Source organism: Ictidomys tridecemlineatus, chromosome 5, assembly GCF_052094955.1.
Source record: "Ictidomys tridecemlineatus isolate mIctTri1 chromosome 5, mIctTri1.hap1, whole genome shotgun sequence".
Taxonomy (NCBI): domain Eukaryota; kingdom Metazoa; phylum Chordata; class Mammalia; order Rodentia; family Sciuridae; genus Ictidomys; species Ictidomys tridecemlineatus.
In genome coordinates, this window is record NC_135481.1 from 111698469 (window position 1) to 111715468 (window position 17000).

Genomic DNA, 17000 nt, shown 5'->3' on the forward strand with positions numbered 1-17000 from the left:
CAAGAGCAAATGCTGGCGGAGTCCGGAGTGGTAGCTCAGGGCACACGTCTCCAGCCCCAGCTCCCCTATGCTGAGGACCACTCCGGCCTGCAGCCAAAGCACAGGGACCCTTAGAATTTCACAAAGAAGTCTACTGCCAACCTCAGTCAGTCTGTCTCCTGAAAAGAGCAGTCCCGAGCTCCCCGTGGTGAGGCAGACACGAGGAGACGCGCACCTCATGTCTCGTACTTTCAGCACTATTAACTTTTCTACCATGAACATATGCTCTTGTCAAAACTGAATATAATCATGCATTAGAATGTTTAAAAACAAAACAAAAATGAAGTGGGAGGGAGGGTGGGCGGTCCAGGTACAGGGGAACACTCATGCCAGTGCAGCTTGGCATGCCACCCCCTCCCTGAGCCCCAGGCCACGAGTCCTGTGGAGAGGCGGCCTCCCGGGCACTCGGTCTGGGCTCACTGCAGTTCTGATCGCCCAGGTCTGATCTGAAATCGGGGACAATTTGGGTTTTGAAAGATGACCTTGATGAGAAGCAAGATTCAAGTCTGGTGGGATGAAGCGGGAGAGGTCATCCTGTGGGAGAGGTGAAATGAGAGTCCAGAGCGGAGGCGGAGATGGACAGACAGCATGAGCGGCACACAGAGACAGCACGGTTCCAGGGCACACAGGGAGGACAGGCAGCTCGGGTCCCCAGAGCAAGCTCCAGGAGGTGCAGCCAGTGGAACCAACCTGAGCGTTTTCACAGGTGGATGAACGTTAGGGTCACCTCGTTTTCATGGTGACACCTGCTCTCCCTTTACAGACAGTATTGACAATGACCTTTCAGGATAAATTTAACTCTGGAAACTGAGTCAACTTAGGGGGAAACACGTAGCGAGCACGCGGTGGGGATCTGGCCATGGCGAACATCATGAAGATGGCGCCAAGGTGGCCGAGGAGGGGAGGGCAGCAGTCCAGGCCTGGCGGCCAGCGTCTCCCTTGCCCTGTGGGATTCATGGCCAACACTCTTTCTGTCCACTTCTGCTTTAATTTCAGCCTCTGAGATGTCAGAGATCGCAGCACAGGGGCCACGGACTTCACTCTGGGCTGGCGTCTGGCGGGGCAGAATCAATCCGAGGGTTTCAACTGCCTGAACAGACCATTGAGCCTTCAAAGCACAGAACACAGCCCACAAGGGCCTGTCGGCAACGCCAACAACTCGCGTTCTGACACAGAAAGGGACAAAAGGGCAGCGGCTGTAAATTTAGCAGCTTAAAAAAAAAGCCTTAGGAGACTTGTGGCTGTGCGTGTTTCAGGAAGCACAGGGACAAGCGGCCACCTCTGCTTAACACACAGGCGCGACACGGGCCTGCAGGTGCGAGAGCGTGGACGTACAGGGCCACCCAACTTACTCAGCAGGGACATCCGGCCCCAGGACACGAGCACGCATGTCCGGAGGGTCCCCTAAAACTGTGCTGCTCTGAAGAAACGGTCCGGGGAGAATGGCAGCTTGTCTTCTATTCTGAAATCAGAATCCGTGCTTTCTACTTTGGAACTGGGGTCAGGAGTAGGGTCCACTTAGAGGCCACGGGGCCCTTAGGTACTGGCTTTTTGTTGTTTGAGTTTCAGAAATGAAGGAGGATACAGGATGCAGACACATGGTAAAGGGAGGGATTAGAAATCTCCAATGTCTGAGAAAGAGAGAGGCTCGTTAGGAGAGGATGGGATGTCGGAGGAGGACCAAAACCGCAGGCGTTTAGAGAGAGCCGGATGGGCCGCTGGAGACTTGTCTTTGTCTTTGCTTTTGCTTCTCAAAAAGGGACTCTTTTTGCGCTGAGCAGCTAAATGTCATCACCCGGATAACCCAGAGGAGGAAGGGGGAAAAAAAAAAAAAGAGAACAAATGAAATGAACAATAATTACAAACCAATCTAAATTAGCAAAATGTACCCAAGATGTCAGAATCCTGCCGGACCTAGAGAAGGGGTACCAATGCTGATGCTCAGACCAGGATGGGGCTCACGCAGGGACTGTTTATGCTCTGACTCGGTTTAGGTGACTCAGGGGCTTCCCAATCCAACCACGGACTCACTCGACATGTGAGGCGAACTACACACTGCCCGAGGGGCCGGCGATTTAGACTGATGCTTCAATTCCAGTGTGTTCAATTATTAAATGAGAATGCGTTAATGTAGGAGCGGCCACTCCTCTTACTCATACGGTTTAATGACAGGGTCCCTGACAGCTCAGCTCACCTACAGCTCCTGTTCCCAAAGAGCTTGGAAACCTATAATGACAAGCTTCTCACCCACTGTCATGACACCGTCTACCTGCGGTACTCCTGACAGCATCTGCCCTCTAAAGTCACCTCTGGGGGCAGAAGGAGTTTAGAAATAATAAAAACCTCTTTTGCACACCCAAGCCCTTTCATGCCAAGGAGAATCTTTTCACGTTCCTCTACATCCTCCACTCCGTGGTCTTTAGATGACAGTCTTCACAGAGCAGACCACTGCTCTGACTTGAACACATGTTAAGCTAACATGAACCAACCTGACCCCTGCTGATCTAGGACTGAAGCGGACAGCAGGACCTCCACGCTTTCTTTCCCCACAGCACCACCTGGTGGCCACAGCCCACACCACAGGAGAAGGGACCAACTGATTCTACATTGGCGGCCCTTTGGTATATGTATCCCTGCTGCCCAGCTCAGGGCTGGGCTCCAAGAGGAGCTCCCCAGTTTCTTTACTTAGCATCTTCAGGGACCAAAGCAAAGAAGGTAGCATGAAGTCAGGTGCTGACAGGCCCGTGTGGATCTCTGCTGCAACACCAGCAAGAGGAACCTGGGCGAGCCTCCCTTTCTCAGCTCTGGAGAGGAGAAGTGATGGTGCCTGCCTCATGAGTAGTCAGGCTTAAAGACAAGCACGCTGAGTCCCGAGAGAGACTCAAGTCACACGACTCCTGCTGGTGACCCTCACTGGCAGCTCGGGCACAGTTTGGTTCAACTGTCTGGGCTGAGCAGTTTTTACTCTGGAAGTTTTTCTGACTTGATTAGACTGATTATAGTTAGTTCAACTTACAGAATAATGCAAGTTGGGGTGACAACTGCTCCAAAATTAAACAGCCAATATGAAAATCTGAAACAACAGACCTTCGCTAGGTAGCAGAAATGCGGAGTTCAGCATCACTCACAACTGGATGAGCCTTTTTTCTACTCTGCTCCCTGTAAAGAATGGATGGCCGCGACTGGGGCTGGGGCTGGGGCTGGGGCTCAGTGGTAGAGCACTTGCCTAGCATGTGTGAGGCACTGGATTCAATTCTCAGCACCACACAAAAATAAATAAATAGATAGATAGATAGAGAGATAAAACAAATGTATTGTATCCATCTACAGCAAAAAATATCAGGGGGAAAAAAAAAGAAAAAGAATGGATGGCTGGGGGCTGGAGATGTGGCTCAAGCGGTAGCGTGCTCGCCTGGCATGCGTGCGGCCCGGGTTCGATCCTCAGCACCACATACCAACAAAGATGTTGTGTCCGCCGAGAACTAAAAATAAATATTAAAAAAAAAAATTCTCTCTCTCTCTCTCTCTCTCTCTCTCTCTCTCCTCTCTCAATCTCTCTTTAAAAAAAAAAAAAATAAAATAAAAATAAAAAAAATAAAAAAAAAGAATGGATGGCTGGACACAGTGGTATATGCCCATAATCCCAGCAGCTTTGGAGGCTGAGGTAGGAGGATCGCAAGTTTAAGGCCAGTTGAAGCAACTTAGCAAGGCCCTAAGCAACATATTGAGACCCTATCTCAGAATAAAACACCCCCGGGGTTCAATCCCTGATACTAAAACAACAACAAAAACAATGGGAACAAATCAGTCCTCACATGTGCACATTTACTTTCTGTATTTGAAAGTGACACAACTGGTTCCTGTCGTAGGGAAGGTGACTTCTGAAGAGCTTGTGCCCAAGTCACTCCCAGGGCACTTCACGCTGGTCCTCAGTGCTCTACTGCCAGCCCCTAAGAGCAGTGGGTTCCCAATATGACCTTAAGAAAGCCCTGTCGCCTTTGTAATGATTCAAATTACTCAGCGTGAGCCAGGCACAGAGGCATAGACCCATGATCCCAGAATCTCAGGAGGCTGAGGCAGGAGGATCACAAGTTTAGGGCCAGCCTGGGCTACTTAGTGAGACACTGTCTCCAAATAAAAAGGGATGAGGAACGAGGTTCAGGGTAGACCTATGTTCAATCCCAAGTGCAAAAGGCCAAAAAAGAAAGAAAAAGTTCCTCAGGGAGGCCTGCCATAAATAATCCAACAAATCCTTAAAAGTAAATTCGAAATTTTCGCGAAGTGTCAGGTGACTTCTGCATCTAAGAGTATAAGACATATTTTTTTCCTATGAAGTCAGGATACAACTTCAACAATGTCTTCAGGCAGTGACTGTGATAACACTGTCATTGCCACAACCCATTTATCTTGCTCACGTTTTCCTTTTTTTTTTTTTTTTTTTTAATTGCACAAGAATATAATAAAACTAGGCTGGGGAAATAGCTCAGTTGGTAGAGTGCTAGCCTTGCATGCACAAGGCCCTGGGTTCAATCTCGAACACTATACACACACACACACACACACACACACACAGCACAATAAAACTCCTGAGTGGGAAAGCACTGGACTACTGATTGCCAGTCATTGCCCCAAGCAGACTACAGTAACCCTGCAGCTCAAGTGGCCTGGGCATTGATAAGACACAGCACATACAACTAGGAGTCCTGCTTTTATTCCAGAACCTGTGGCAAACTCTAAATGACAACCCTGAGGGAAGACACACACTGGTTCCCATGGCTGGAAGGAAGGGGGAAGGTCAGGCGGCAGAACAGACCCTCCTTTGAGGGCTTGCTGAAGCTCCTGGGCACGTGGGGAACGCGCTACACATACCTGGGAAGTCCCTACGGGAGGTGGTTGTTAGATGCCCTGACCTGTGCGAGGGCCCTCCCTCCTGCCCACTCTGGCTCTACGGCACCTGCTTGAGGATCAACTCTGGACTCAGACACCCACCACGGCCTGCGTGACGAAGACACTTCTCTTTCTGAAGTGCTACTGGACACTACAGCCACAGGGAGCCCTGGGTTTCTACTTCCTACTCAGTTCGTGCCAGGCCTATGCAGGAGGCACCCGTGCACACCCACCCCCTCCCGCTCACCCTGGGGGGTTGGGACATGCCCCGCACCCCGATTGCAGCCCGTGGGGCCACCCTACCTTTGACCACAGCCCCGTTGTGGGTGTCATGCTCTTCTGCGCAGTTCAGGCGCACTGGGGGGGTGTTGGGGTTCTCTGGCCGTGACCTGAGAGGCTGAGAAGGGGGTGGCGAGGCAGGGTCTGACCCTGAGGACTCCAGCTGCAAGGGAGGGCTGTCTGTGGCTGACTTCAACCGTTCTCTGGAACCGTCTTTCTTTGGTTTGATGAGTTTGACTAAGGCTTTGGCTCCAATCCAGTGGTTCTTCCTGATGAGAAGAAGATCTTTAGAAAGCACACCCAATTCTCCACCCCCCTGGCTGGTCACCAGGTGCCCTAACGTGAGCTGGGACTTCCATCATCAGCCTAAGTGATTTGGCTGTCAATTTGGGGTTCATGATGATGGCACTGGGGATGGCTGGGGCTCAGCAGTAGAAAGCTTGCCTGGCATGTGTGAGGCCCCGAGTTCCATCACAGCCAAAAAAAATAAAAAATAAAGAATATCATGATCACTTTTGGGACTTGGAGCCTGGTTCTCATCAGGTGCAGGCTGGGTGACGTCAGGAGAAATCCATGCTAGTCTCCCAGGAAGAAAGACGTCACGTGAAGCCCCTGGCTCCTGCCTCACTGTGCCACGCGGAGGAGGCAGGACTGTGCCAAGCCAGCGGTCAAAAAGCCACTTTCAGGAATATTTTCTGCTCAAGTTAGTAAAGGAAACAAGCTGCATCCCTGACCACCCCCTGCACAGAGCAAGCAGGACCAGGACTAGGGCAGAAGGCGTCTGAACTAGAACCAGCACGTTTACGGGGTAAGGGGGACGCTGCAGCTGGCGAGAAGGCCAAGGCCCGCGGGGGAGCACTGAGAACCACCCTCCGTTCCCCCGCCGCAGTGACTCCTCCGCCTCTCCCGCCTCAGTTCCACGGCTGCTAACAAATGACTGAGACAGGTTCTGAAACTCTGGTGTCAACAGAGACCCTTGAGGGATTCGTGGTGACTTCAACTTGAAGGTGGGGCTGGGCCCAGATAATCCAAAGGAAGCGCTCCTGAGCTCAGGCCAGGGACGGTGGAAGGACTGCTAGACAGAGTGGAAGGACTGCTAGACAGAGTGGAAGGACTGCTAGACAGAGTGGAAGGACTGCTAGACAGAGGTGGAAGGACTGCTAGACAGAGTGGAAGGACTGCTAGACAGAGGTGGAAGGACTGCTAGACAGAGTGGAAGGACTGCTAGACAGAGGTGGAAGGACTGCTAGACAGAGGTGGAAGGACTGCTAGACAGAGGTGGAAGGACTGCTAGACAGAGTGGAAGGACTGCTAGACAGAGGTGGCAGGCTCCTGGGCTGGGCCAGGCCCCACAGGGAGCTGCTGCTCACGGAGGTTCTGAGCATCGAGAGGGCTTGCCACCACGTTTGCACACTGTGGGGCGCAGCCAGGGCCCTGCCGTGCGTCTTTCCCGACACAGGTGCTGTCCGGGCAGGTTAAATATCGGGCCCACAGACCCTGACTCCTAGAAGGGCCATGGCTAAATCAAGCTCGTGTCTCCTGAGGACCAGCTGGTGTTGGCCATCCCCACTCCTCTGACACAGGGGATCTGCATGCAGGAGGCCTGCCGGGGGGTGAGGTGGGGCCTTCAAATGGGGCTCTCTTGGGGGCTCCGGGTTCCCTCGACTCATGGAAACGTCCGCTGTGCTGCCAAATCAACTGCCAAATCTCACATCAACTCACTTCTTTGGAGCAGGGTCATAGAACTTGTACTGATCCATGATTTTTTCTTCCAGTTTTTCCTTATGTCTCCGTAAGGCATTTAATTTGTCTCTGTGGACAGAAAGGAAAGAAAAGCTCTGGATTCACAGAACGAGTGATCGTACTCTCAGCCCACACCAGGCAGAGGCCGCGTGTCTGAGGTTCAGACACGAAGGTCTCAACACCACTGCTGAGTGCAGATCACGGGACAGAAGAACCTGCCACAGGCTCAGGGAGCCTGGCCACCCTATGGCCACCCCAGGGTCCAGCTGTGAGCGAGCTTGAGGGGACAAACTTCCAGCCATCTGAACAGTCCTGTTCAGAAGGACTCACAGGCAGGCCAGCTCAGGTGGGATGATGGGCACTCCTGGGGGTGGGGCATATCTACAAGACCTGGGCACTAGGTCAGAAAGTCGGGCAGGGCTGGGTTGTGGCTCCGTGGTAGAGCGCTTGCCTGGCATGTGTAGGGCACTGGGTTCAATCCTTAGCACCGCATATAAATAAATAAAATAAAGGTCCTTTGACAACTAAAAAGAATGAAAAAAAAAAGAAAAAAGGTCAGCAGAACCAGACCTCGGCCCCGGACCACTCAGGGGTGCCTGCTGACCCCTCTGGGGCCAGGCAAGGAAGACAGGGCTGGACGGAGCTGCAAAGGCAGAGGGAACGAGGGCCCGTGGCAGGCCTGGGGCCCCCAGGTAGCCGGCTCCTGCAGACCACTGCCACGGGGCACAAACCCGGGTCTGGCGGGGCGACCCGGGTCTGGCGGGGCGACCCGAGCCAGGAGATGAAGCAGAATCACCTGATTTCCACACGAGAAACCAATTCACATTTTCAAAATCAACACAGGGCCAGCGACGACACCTGAACCCCAGCTGTTAACAGCACCTCTGCTCACCGGGGAGCCCAGGGTGCTTCTTTTAGCCTAGAAGCCTCCTGCGTGGACAGTTCAGACTCCTGGTTTCCTTATTTGAAAAGAGGCCTGAAATGGGAGGTGACCACTCAGGCTTGTTCGTTCTCGAAGCTGCTGGGTCCACCTGAGCCTTGGGATTTCCCAAGGAATCGCTGAGGTCACACCAGGGGAAAAGGGACATGGGGCCGGGCCATTGGCTGTGCTGTGTCCCAGCTCTCCGTGCTACCCCTGGGCTGTCACTGTCCTCACAGCTTGCTACCTGGCTGGGCTGTGTCTGGCCCAGGGTCACACCCCTGTACCAGGCCTGGAGCAGGCTCCCGGCAGGAAATGGGCCAACCCAGGACAGAGCCTGACGCAGACGCTCTCTACTGCAAAATCATCACCCAAGAATCCCCCAGGGACCAGGCTTCCAGGCCTTCTGTTAGCACCCACCCAACCTCTGCTGGCAACTCCGACACATGGATTATAGAGGATCGACTCCACGCCACTGTCATTTCTGCCCCCAAATTACAGTGTGGGTTTACAGACGAACCGTCTTTCAGTAGGTGGCAGACAGGGGAGTGGGGAGGACAGGAAGAGCACTGTTACACCAGGCACGTCTCTTCCCGCCCTCACCACGCTGGCTCTGGTGAGGGACCCGCCTGGGTGGCACACACGTGGAGGGGCAGGCTGGCCATCACAGCACGCAGCAGCGAAACTGCCTTGGACTCGTGAGAGGCGCCTGGGCCATTTGACTTGGGAGCCAGGCTTCCAGCACTGACGTTCCTCCTCTTCTACAACTTCCTGGGCTCCCGAGTGAACGAAGGCCTTCAGCTGGACACAGAGGCCTCCCACGCTGAGCAGCCCTGGTGCCACGCCCTTCCCCCTTGGCCTGCCCCTCTCATCTCAGGCAGCAGCAACCCGGAACCCTTCTGTCTGTGCCTCCCGTGGCTCCCCGCTGAACGGCTGGCAAGGGACAGTGCTGTTCACACCTATCCCTGCTACTGGTGGCCAGCCCCCAGAGCCTGCGCCAAGGCTGGCCCCTCCCGATCGCAGCAGACCCACTGCCCAGAGTCTCAGGGAGAAACGCACAGCCAGGAGAGAGGCTCAGTTTCCGTCCGCGTTCTCTCCCTGAGACACCTCTCCTTGTGCTGGGGGACTTCGAGAAGTGAACTCAATTCTAAAAGCAGAGGAGGGAACTTCCAGCAGTGGGCATTGAGTCTGAAGAGCAAACCAAAGCCAACCACCACTTCCGGAAACCTAGAACATCCCACAGGTTGGTGAGCTGGCCCAAACCCTGCCCTGGAGACCCCGAAGGTCAGGGGACAGACACCAGGACCTCCAGAGACAGGACTGCCCGCCGACACGTGCCCCTGCCGGGCCCCTTACATGTACTGCTTCTGCTCCTCGTGGTACTGCTCCTGGCTCTCCATGTTCTGCTCTAGCAGCTTCTGGTTCTGCTGGCTCAACAGCTGGATCTGGCTCAGGAGGTGGTGATTCTCCTCCTCCAAGTTCCCCTTGAGCCGGGAAAGCAGCTGCAACACAAGAGACACCCGCTGCTGGGAAGGTGGCTTCCAAAGAAGGGACAGGCCAAGGGCACAAGGCTGTCAAGAGCTCGGGAAGAACCCGAGGACCAGCAACATGGCGGCGGGGCACCCAACACACAGCTGGTCTACGTGCAGGGTGCAGCAGATGTCGAAGGCTGAATCTAGGAAAAAAGAAATACCTCACTTGATCATTTTTTGATTATATGTTGAAATGATGTTTTGGATGCACTGTTTAAATAAAACATATTATTAAAATTAAATCCAGCTGGGCATGGTGGCACACGCCTGTAGTCCCAGTTGCTCCAGAGACTGAGGCAGAAAGACTGACTGGCCCTCAAGGCCAGCCTGGGCAGCACAGCAAGACCCATAAAAAATTTTTTTCTTTCATTAAAATATTCAAGACACATTTTAAATGTGGCTACTAGAAACCTAAATTGTGTAAGTAGCTTGTGTCCTGTTTCCAGAGGGACAGCTTCGTTTTAGAGAGGGGCCATACACATTCTTCCCAGCCCTCCAGCACCTGTCACCGCCACTCGACTCCCCCTTGGGCAGTGTGGAAGCCCCATCGGCAACCCATCAGCGCACAGTGTGGCCACATTCCAACAAGGCCACTGACGGACACGACATTTAGACATATCATTTTCACTTGCCACGATATACTACGTTCATCTGACATTTCCCCAGCAAGACAGACGCCAAAGACCCCTGGTTTGTGGCAGGACAGAAACAGGTGGGGAGCGGGATCCGCCGTGGGCCGCAGCTCACCAGCTCCTGGGCTGGAATGCCACGTGGGACAGCAGGACAGCCACAGGTGCTGGAGGAGAGACCGGGCAACCCACCACCTATGAGGGACGAGGGTGGGGGGACCTGGCCCCTAAGGTCACCGTGAGGGTTAAATAAGACGCCCCACACAGGCAGAGGGCAAAATGCCTAGGACACCCTGGGTGGGAAGCCCGGTTCCCTGCTCTTCCCCGTCGGCAACTGTGACTGTGACTTCACTATCAACCACAAAACGAAAATTCCTCTTATCTTGGATTTTTTTTCTTGGCGGTGCTGGGGATTGAAACCAGGGACACTACCACTGAGCTACATGCTCAACCCTTTAAAATGTTCTTAGTTTGAGACAGGGTCTAAGCTGTTGGCCAAGATGACCTTGAACTTCTCTTGCCTTCGTCTCTCCATCGGCTGGGATTACAGGGGAGGGCCCTGAGCCCGGCTTATCTCGACTCTTATTACATGTGACCGATGAGTGTGCAACAGGCAGAATCGGAAGGAAAAGAAGGTGAGACTACAACCAGCAACTTCACTGAAAACGTCTGTGTGACTGCTGCCGAGATGCCATTTGGGCAACACATAAAATGACTGTCATAGAGTCTCAGAGATTCCACAGATGAGACCAGCAGGGGGTTTGGCAGTGAGTGCACTGCCAACATGCAACCAGCTGGGGACAGAGGTCCATCCCTGGACACTGCCTCAGCTCCCTGGAAAGACCTGGGCGTGACCACAAGCCTCAAGGAGCCCAGTGTCGCGGGCCTTCCCTGCAGCCCGAGCCCAGGAACCTCGGCCAACGACAGCACAGCTGCTCTTCTACCTCGTCAGACCCTGGCACGTCCCAGGAGCCAACCCAGAGAGAGGAGGGAGAGCCAGGGCTTTGGGCCACGGCTGCCAGGCCCCACTGCACTCTGTTTAGCTTCCACAGAATGATTCATGTCCCCCAAACGGACACGCTTGTCCTCGTCACTAGAATATAACTGCCTGGAGACAGGGCTCTCAAAGGGGGGATGAAGTTAAAAGGCTGACGTGAGGGTGGCCCTGACCACAGCACTGGTGGCCTTGTGAGGGGGACGTGGACACAGACATACCACAGATGCACACGCACAGCCCATGTGTCAGGGACAGGCCAGGAGCCGGATGTCAGCTCCTGACCGGGCACCAGGCTCCAGACCGTGAGAAGTGAGCGTGCTGCCGGCCGCCCTGGGGTCCCGTGAGGACGGCCCAGCAGGCTGACGTGGCTTCCACCTGGGCTCAGGGTACTCCCCTCGCTCCCTGCTGTGGCCCTCATATGGGCCTTCCCATGACCTCACAAAACACTGCTCCCGCGCCCCGCCAATCCTTCAACCACGGCGCAAGTGTGACCCACTGTGCGCGGCCTCCGCTGTAGCTCCTGACGTGGACGCTCCTCCTGACCCTCGTGCACCCATGACAGTGAAGTCCCTGGGGGCACACTGTCCTCAAGGGGCCTCGAGGTGGGCGGGACCCATGGCCACCGGCCCCACTCCTCACCCAGGGACCCCACAGGGCACCAGGCCTGGGACCTCATCCTCGGGGGCAGCTCACAGTCTGGCTGGGGGACTGCAGGCCTCGGTGACCTCGACTGGAAGTCTCCTGGGGCAACCTTGGGCCAGAAGAAAAGCCTCTGTTGCTTCTCAGCAAATGAAAGGCAGGAGGAACCCCGACCTGAGGTCACTGTCCCAGGGAGGCCCCAGAGGGGGCAGGGCCCACCTGCCTCCCTGTCCTGGGGCCTATTTAAGATCCCACCTGAAGAGGGGACAGCAGCTCTGCTCTCAGCAAGCTGGGGACTCCAGAGCCAGCCCTCGCCTCCCCTGGACGCAGGGCCGGTCAGCTGGGCCCCACAGTGGGGTAACTGTGGGCCGTTCTGTGTGACAGGGGGACCTCAGGGGTGAAGGGTGTGGGGAGCCGCGCAGACGTGGGCAGAGCGACAGGTCACGCTCGCCCTCCTCTGCGGCCCTCTCCAGACCTCGGGGAGCAAAGGCCGGGCGAGGGGCTCTCCTGCCGTGTTCCTATCGGGAGGGCTCACCTCACAGTGGTTGTCCAGCTTGGTCAGCGAGAGGTCCATGCTCTGGTGCTGCTCCTTGAGCTCGTCGAAGCGCGCCTGCCAGCGGCTCAGCTCCAGCTGCGAGCTGTTGAGCGCCGTCTTCAGCTCCTTGGTGTGGGCATGCAGCTCCTCATACTCCCCCTTCAGCTGGTGGTGCAGGAAAGTGACCCTGCAGAGTGGAAAGCCACAGGGCGAAGGGGGTGAACAATGTTCCAAAGACAGACTGGCCGAGCCCAGGTTTCTGTCCCAGATCTGAGACCGGCAGGCTGTGCAACCTCAGACAAAGCCACAGCCTCTCTGGTCCCAGGTTCTTTTCACATGTGAAATGACAGCACTGAACAAAATTGCTGGTTTTTAAGCTGTTCAACGAGGGCACCCTAGTGCTGCCACACTGGGCCAGGAGGACTCAGCAGGCAGCCTCAGGCGTCGGCCTCAACCAAGCACCCCTGCTACTATCCCTTCTACATGACAACTTTAACTCACCACACTTTGAGAAAAAGGATTCTGCTGTTAAAATTTTTTTTTTTTAATTTAAACAAGGAACCATAACACTTTGCGCTAAAAGTTCATATCTGTGCCCAAAACCCCTTACCCAATTCCAAGCCCCTGATTTCAACTCCTAAGATACACAATATATGATGAGTTGACAAGACATGAATTATACAGATAATGTATATTATTTGTAAATAAGTATAAATACTTGTTATCCAAATCCACTAAAATTACTATGATCCTGATTTACGTTGGCCAACTCGGCTTAAGACTGACATGGGGAAGTGCAGATGGCGGGGGTGGGGTTGGGGTGCCAACGCAGACCCAGCCGGGGCTTGTCTGGCCTGTACACCGTTTCTCATCGGCACCCAGACGTGCAGCTCCTCCACAGAACACAGACCCGGTCAGGCCCAGACCCAGGTGGACCCGAGAGCCTCAGGCTCGCTCCCGTCTGCTGGAGGCCAGGGTGCCTGTGGGCTTCTGTTGGAGGACACCCCAGGGCACTGGCTCACAGCAGCCCTGCCACTCCGGCCCGGGAGCCTGTCTACCGGATGTTCTGCGCGGCTCCTTGTGGCCTTTTTGTGCTCGGGGACACCAGACCACCCTTCAGCACTGTCCCTGGGGGCGTGTGAAGCCATCTGGGAAAGGACTTCTGTCTGCAGCGGGAGGAGCGACAGGCAGGCAGAGCGCCACCCCGTGGGGCCCCAGTGGCCTCTGGACTCTGGCGTCCATGCGGCCCTGGTGAGCAGAGGCCTGGCTGCTGAGGAGCCGGGGCGCCCACCTGTCCAGCTCTCCCTGCAGCTTCTGGTTCTCGCCCGTGGTGATGGCGTGTGTCCGCCGCTCCTGCTGCAGCGCCTCGCGCTCCGAGGTCAAGGCGCCGTGCAGCGCGTCCAGCTCTGCCTTCTGCTTCAGCAAGTCTCCGTGCCTGTGGAGGGAAACCGCGGGAGTCTGGCCCCGGCCTTCCGGCTGGCAGCTCACCCAGACAACTCGGCCTCCAGAAAATAGGACTCCTCCAGAGGCCTCGGTGCAGGGGCAGGGGACGGGCCAGGGCCCAGCTTTGCATGCCTCACAGTCCTGCTTCCTGCCAAAACACCCCTCCTTCAGGCCAGCACGAGGTGACACCCTGAACTCCATGCCCTCCTCTTTTAGGGAATTACGAATCAGTTGAGAGGTGGCTCAGAAAGCAGGACAGACCCAGAGGAAACCACAAAACAAACAACACAACTCCACCACACCCGGCCTCCCCTCAGCCTGCCCACCTGCGTCTGCTTGTGCCCATCAGGCCTCCTAGAGGAGCAAGGTCAGCCGCCAGCTGCCGACCAGCTGTGGCCCCTCCAGCCCTGGCCCTCGACCCTCCCCTAGGGCTCCAATTCCTTCACCCTCAATCCCCGTGGGCTGCACAGTCATTTCTGGGGGATGGAGTCCACGGCCAGCCTCAGCCTGCTCCGGACACACGTTTGGGAGACCCCAGCGTGGCCAAGGACAGAGCTGAGACGGCCCTTGCCCACCCAGGCCAGCGATGCCAGGAGAAATCAAGCTGGACAAACAAGGGGCACGGCTGACCAGGAGGGCTCCCGGGACCTGCTCCCGTGACTCGGGGGAAGGCCGCTGATGAAGCCATCGGTGACTCGCCAGCTCCGGGAGGTCTTCAGGAGTCCCCGGAACAACCGAGGACTTGTCCAACAAGACTGCAGAGCCACCGTCCCTGTGTGGCTGACAGCCACTCAAAAACTTGCGTCACTGCCAGGGACAGCCCGAGGCAGCTCCGGCCACCTGTCCAACCAGCAAAACATGGAGCAGCTACCAGCCGCTGCGCTGAGCAAGCCGCAGGCAGACGAGTGGCCTCGACCTGCAGGGCCAGCGCACTCCACCTCAAAGAGCTGCCCATGGCGCAAACAGAAGCCGCTGTCCTAACAGGAGGCCAGGAGTGAGACCCTCGCAGGACCCTCGGGCCCACATCCTGTCCATGTCCAGAGAGACACCACATACGTGGCAGGTGTCGCTCGGGTACGGTGGGAGGAGGGCGAGACGAAGGTGCAGAGAGGCAGGAGATGCATCTTTCAGCAGGAAGGGGGGAGGGAGGGGGAGGGTGAATCTGACAAGGGCAGTCACTTCAGTAGCCCTGAAGGACAGAGATGGGACACACAGGGGCCGGAGAGCTCCAGTCGAGGAAGAAAGGACACAGTGAGTAAAGCAGACCTCGTCCTTGCCACCCTCACGCCCACAGCTTTGTCAGCACCCGTTTTTCTGGGTCCTGTGATGGAAACTCTCACGTCAGCTGCCTGCTCCTGGAGGACCAGTGTCTGCCTGCCCGGCTGTGCTGCCCACTGTACTAAAAGGCAACACTGCGGCAGCACCACACCAGCCCCGTGAGGGGCTTCCTCCTGGGGTTCATGGGCGTCTGGGGCCCCTCTGGGTGAGCCTCCCTCTGCATCTGACTGAGGGGCACTGAGCACATCCCCAGCCTCTGAGGCATCCCCCTCTCTGATCCTCCCCACCCGCCCAGGGGCCTGGCCCCTTGGTGGCTGACTCACTGGGCACAGAACCCAGGACCCACAGCTGCCGAGAGTGCAGAGTGAAGATCTGCACGTTTCCACACCTACACATTCTACAACCCCCCAAGAAACATTAAGATGACACGTGGGGGCATAGGGCAGGAGGCAGAGGAAATGGGGGGGCGGCGTGTGGTGACCACAGGAGAAGTGGCTGGGGCATTCCTGGCACTAATCACACACCCAGAGGTTCACAGGTTTAGTTTTTTAAAAGCAAGCAAGCCAGGCCTTGGTATGCAGGAGAAGGCCCGAGGAGCCAGGGCACAGCCCTCTGCGCTGGCTGCTGTGGGGCATTCCCTCCTGATCGCCAGCGGGAGAGGACAGGGAGCCCAGGACACAACCCACAGGAGAAACGGCCTCACACACTCAAGCTGGGCTGCCTGGCGCCAGCACTGGCACCACTACTCCCTTGAGGGCTCCCCCTGCCACTTGGTCCCCAGCTGCACAAACTTCGAAATGCTGAAGGTGACATTTTATTTCCTTCCCTTTGGGAAAGCGCAGGCGCCCCAACAATGGGCAACAGCTGGCCAAGAGGAAATGGGTGTAGCTGTGTGTACAGCCTGCTTGCTTAGCATATGCGAGGCCCTGGGATCCATCCCTGCAACCCACACAGGGGACGGGGAGGTGGGGCAGGGTGGGAAGAGGAAACACAGGAAGGGACAAAGGCAGAGCACTGGCCTCAGGAAGGTCCAGTCGTCTGGGGCAGCCGGACGCTCAGGACACCAGTGAGTCCCCCCCACTACAGGCTCCTCCCGTGCCTCCAAGCCTCCTGGCTACCGGGCAGGGTCCCCCCCTGGCCCTGCAGGCCTCTCCCCTCCCCACAGGCCCCCAGAGCCCCCCTCTGCCCCCCAGCCCACCTCTCGCCCAGCTCCTTGTGCTCCAGCTCCAGGTTCCGGTGCAGCGTCTTCAGGCAGCTGTGCTGGCGGATGAGGGCCTCGTACTCGGAGGACTGGCGCTCGTGCAGGGAGCCCAGGTGCTCGTGGTCCTGCAGCAGGGCCTCGTAGGCAGCCGCCAGCTGCTCCTGCTGCCTCTGCAGGGCCTCGTGCTCTGTCTCCTTGGCCGCCTGCTGGCTCTGGAGCAGTGCGTACTGTGCGGTGAGTGAGGCACTCTGAGAGCTCAGCGTGGAGTTCTCCACCTGCACAAGAGCACCAGGGGCCGGCGGTGAGCGGGCCAGAGAGCAGGCCAGGCCCAGGAGGCGGCTACACGGGAACCCAAGGGCCTGCCTGGGACGGGGACCTCACTACTCTTCTCCCCTGGTGCTGGGCTGGAGGCCAGGGAGATGCCCACTGAGTGGCATCGCCAGCCCTTCCGTAAGTTCAGACGGTTGCACTAACTGGCCATCCTCCTGCCTCAGCTCCTGATTCCTGGATTACAGGCACCACTGTGCGTGGCTGACCCTCATGATTTTTAGGAGTCTATTTTCTAAAATAAGTATACAGAACACCTGGACAACACCACCCAGCCTAGCATCACGGGTATTCAAAGAACATTCCATCCAACGTGGTCCAAAGTCATTAGGAAACTGGACAGGGGCCAGAACCACCCTGATACTAAAGCCAGACAGAGGAGGTTTATAGGACAAAACAACAAACCAATACCCTGTTTTCTTGTTTCCCAACCTCTCTGCCAAGGTTTCCTGCCCTTGTCCCATAAGGAACCTGTTTCGAAACTTTTCTCAGAAACCACATTAACGATTGTTCGTTTTCCTTCACAGGCTTATCAAAGGCTCTGCCAGGTTC

At 56.2% G+C, this 17000-nt stretch overlaps 1 protein-coding gene across 1 annotated transcript in view; it reads right to left on the reverse strand.

Moving 5' to 3' along the window:
- Ccdc88c (coiled-coil and HOOK domain protein 88C) overlaps positions 1-17000 on the reverse strand; it is a 114229-nt gene that overhangs the window by 12794 nt on the left and 84435 nt on the right. The window contains exons 20-25 of the mRNA XM_078050720.1: positions 16119-16396; positions 13491-13634; positions 12200-12386; positions 9224-9369; positions 6928-7017; positions 5230-5474 (exon numbers count right to left, since the gene is read on the reverse strand). Coding sequence (XP_077906846.1) covers positions 5230-5474; positions 6928-7017; positions 9224-9369; positions 12200-12386; positions 13491-13634; positions 16119-16396 — 1090 coding nt within the window. The remainder of the gene's footprint in view (positions 1-5229; positions 5475-6927; positions 7018-9223; positions 9370-12199; positions 12387-13490; positions 13635-16118; positions 16397-17000) is intronic.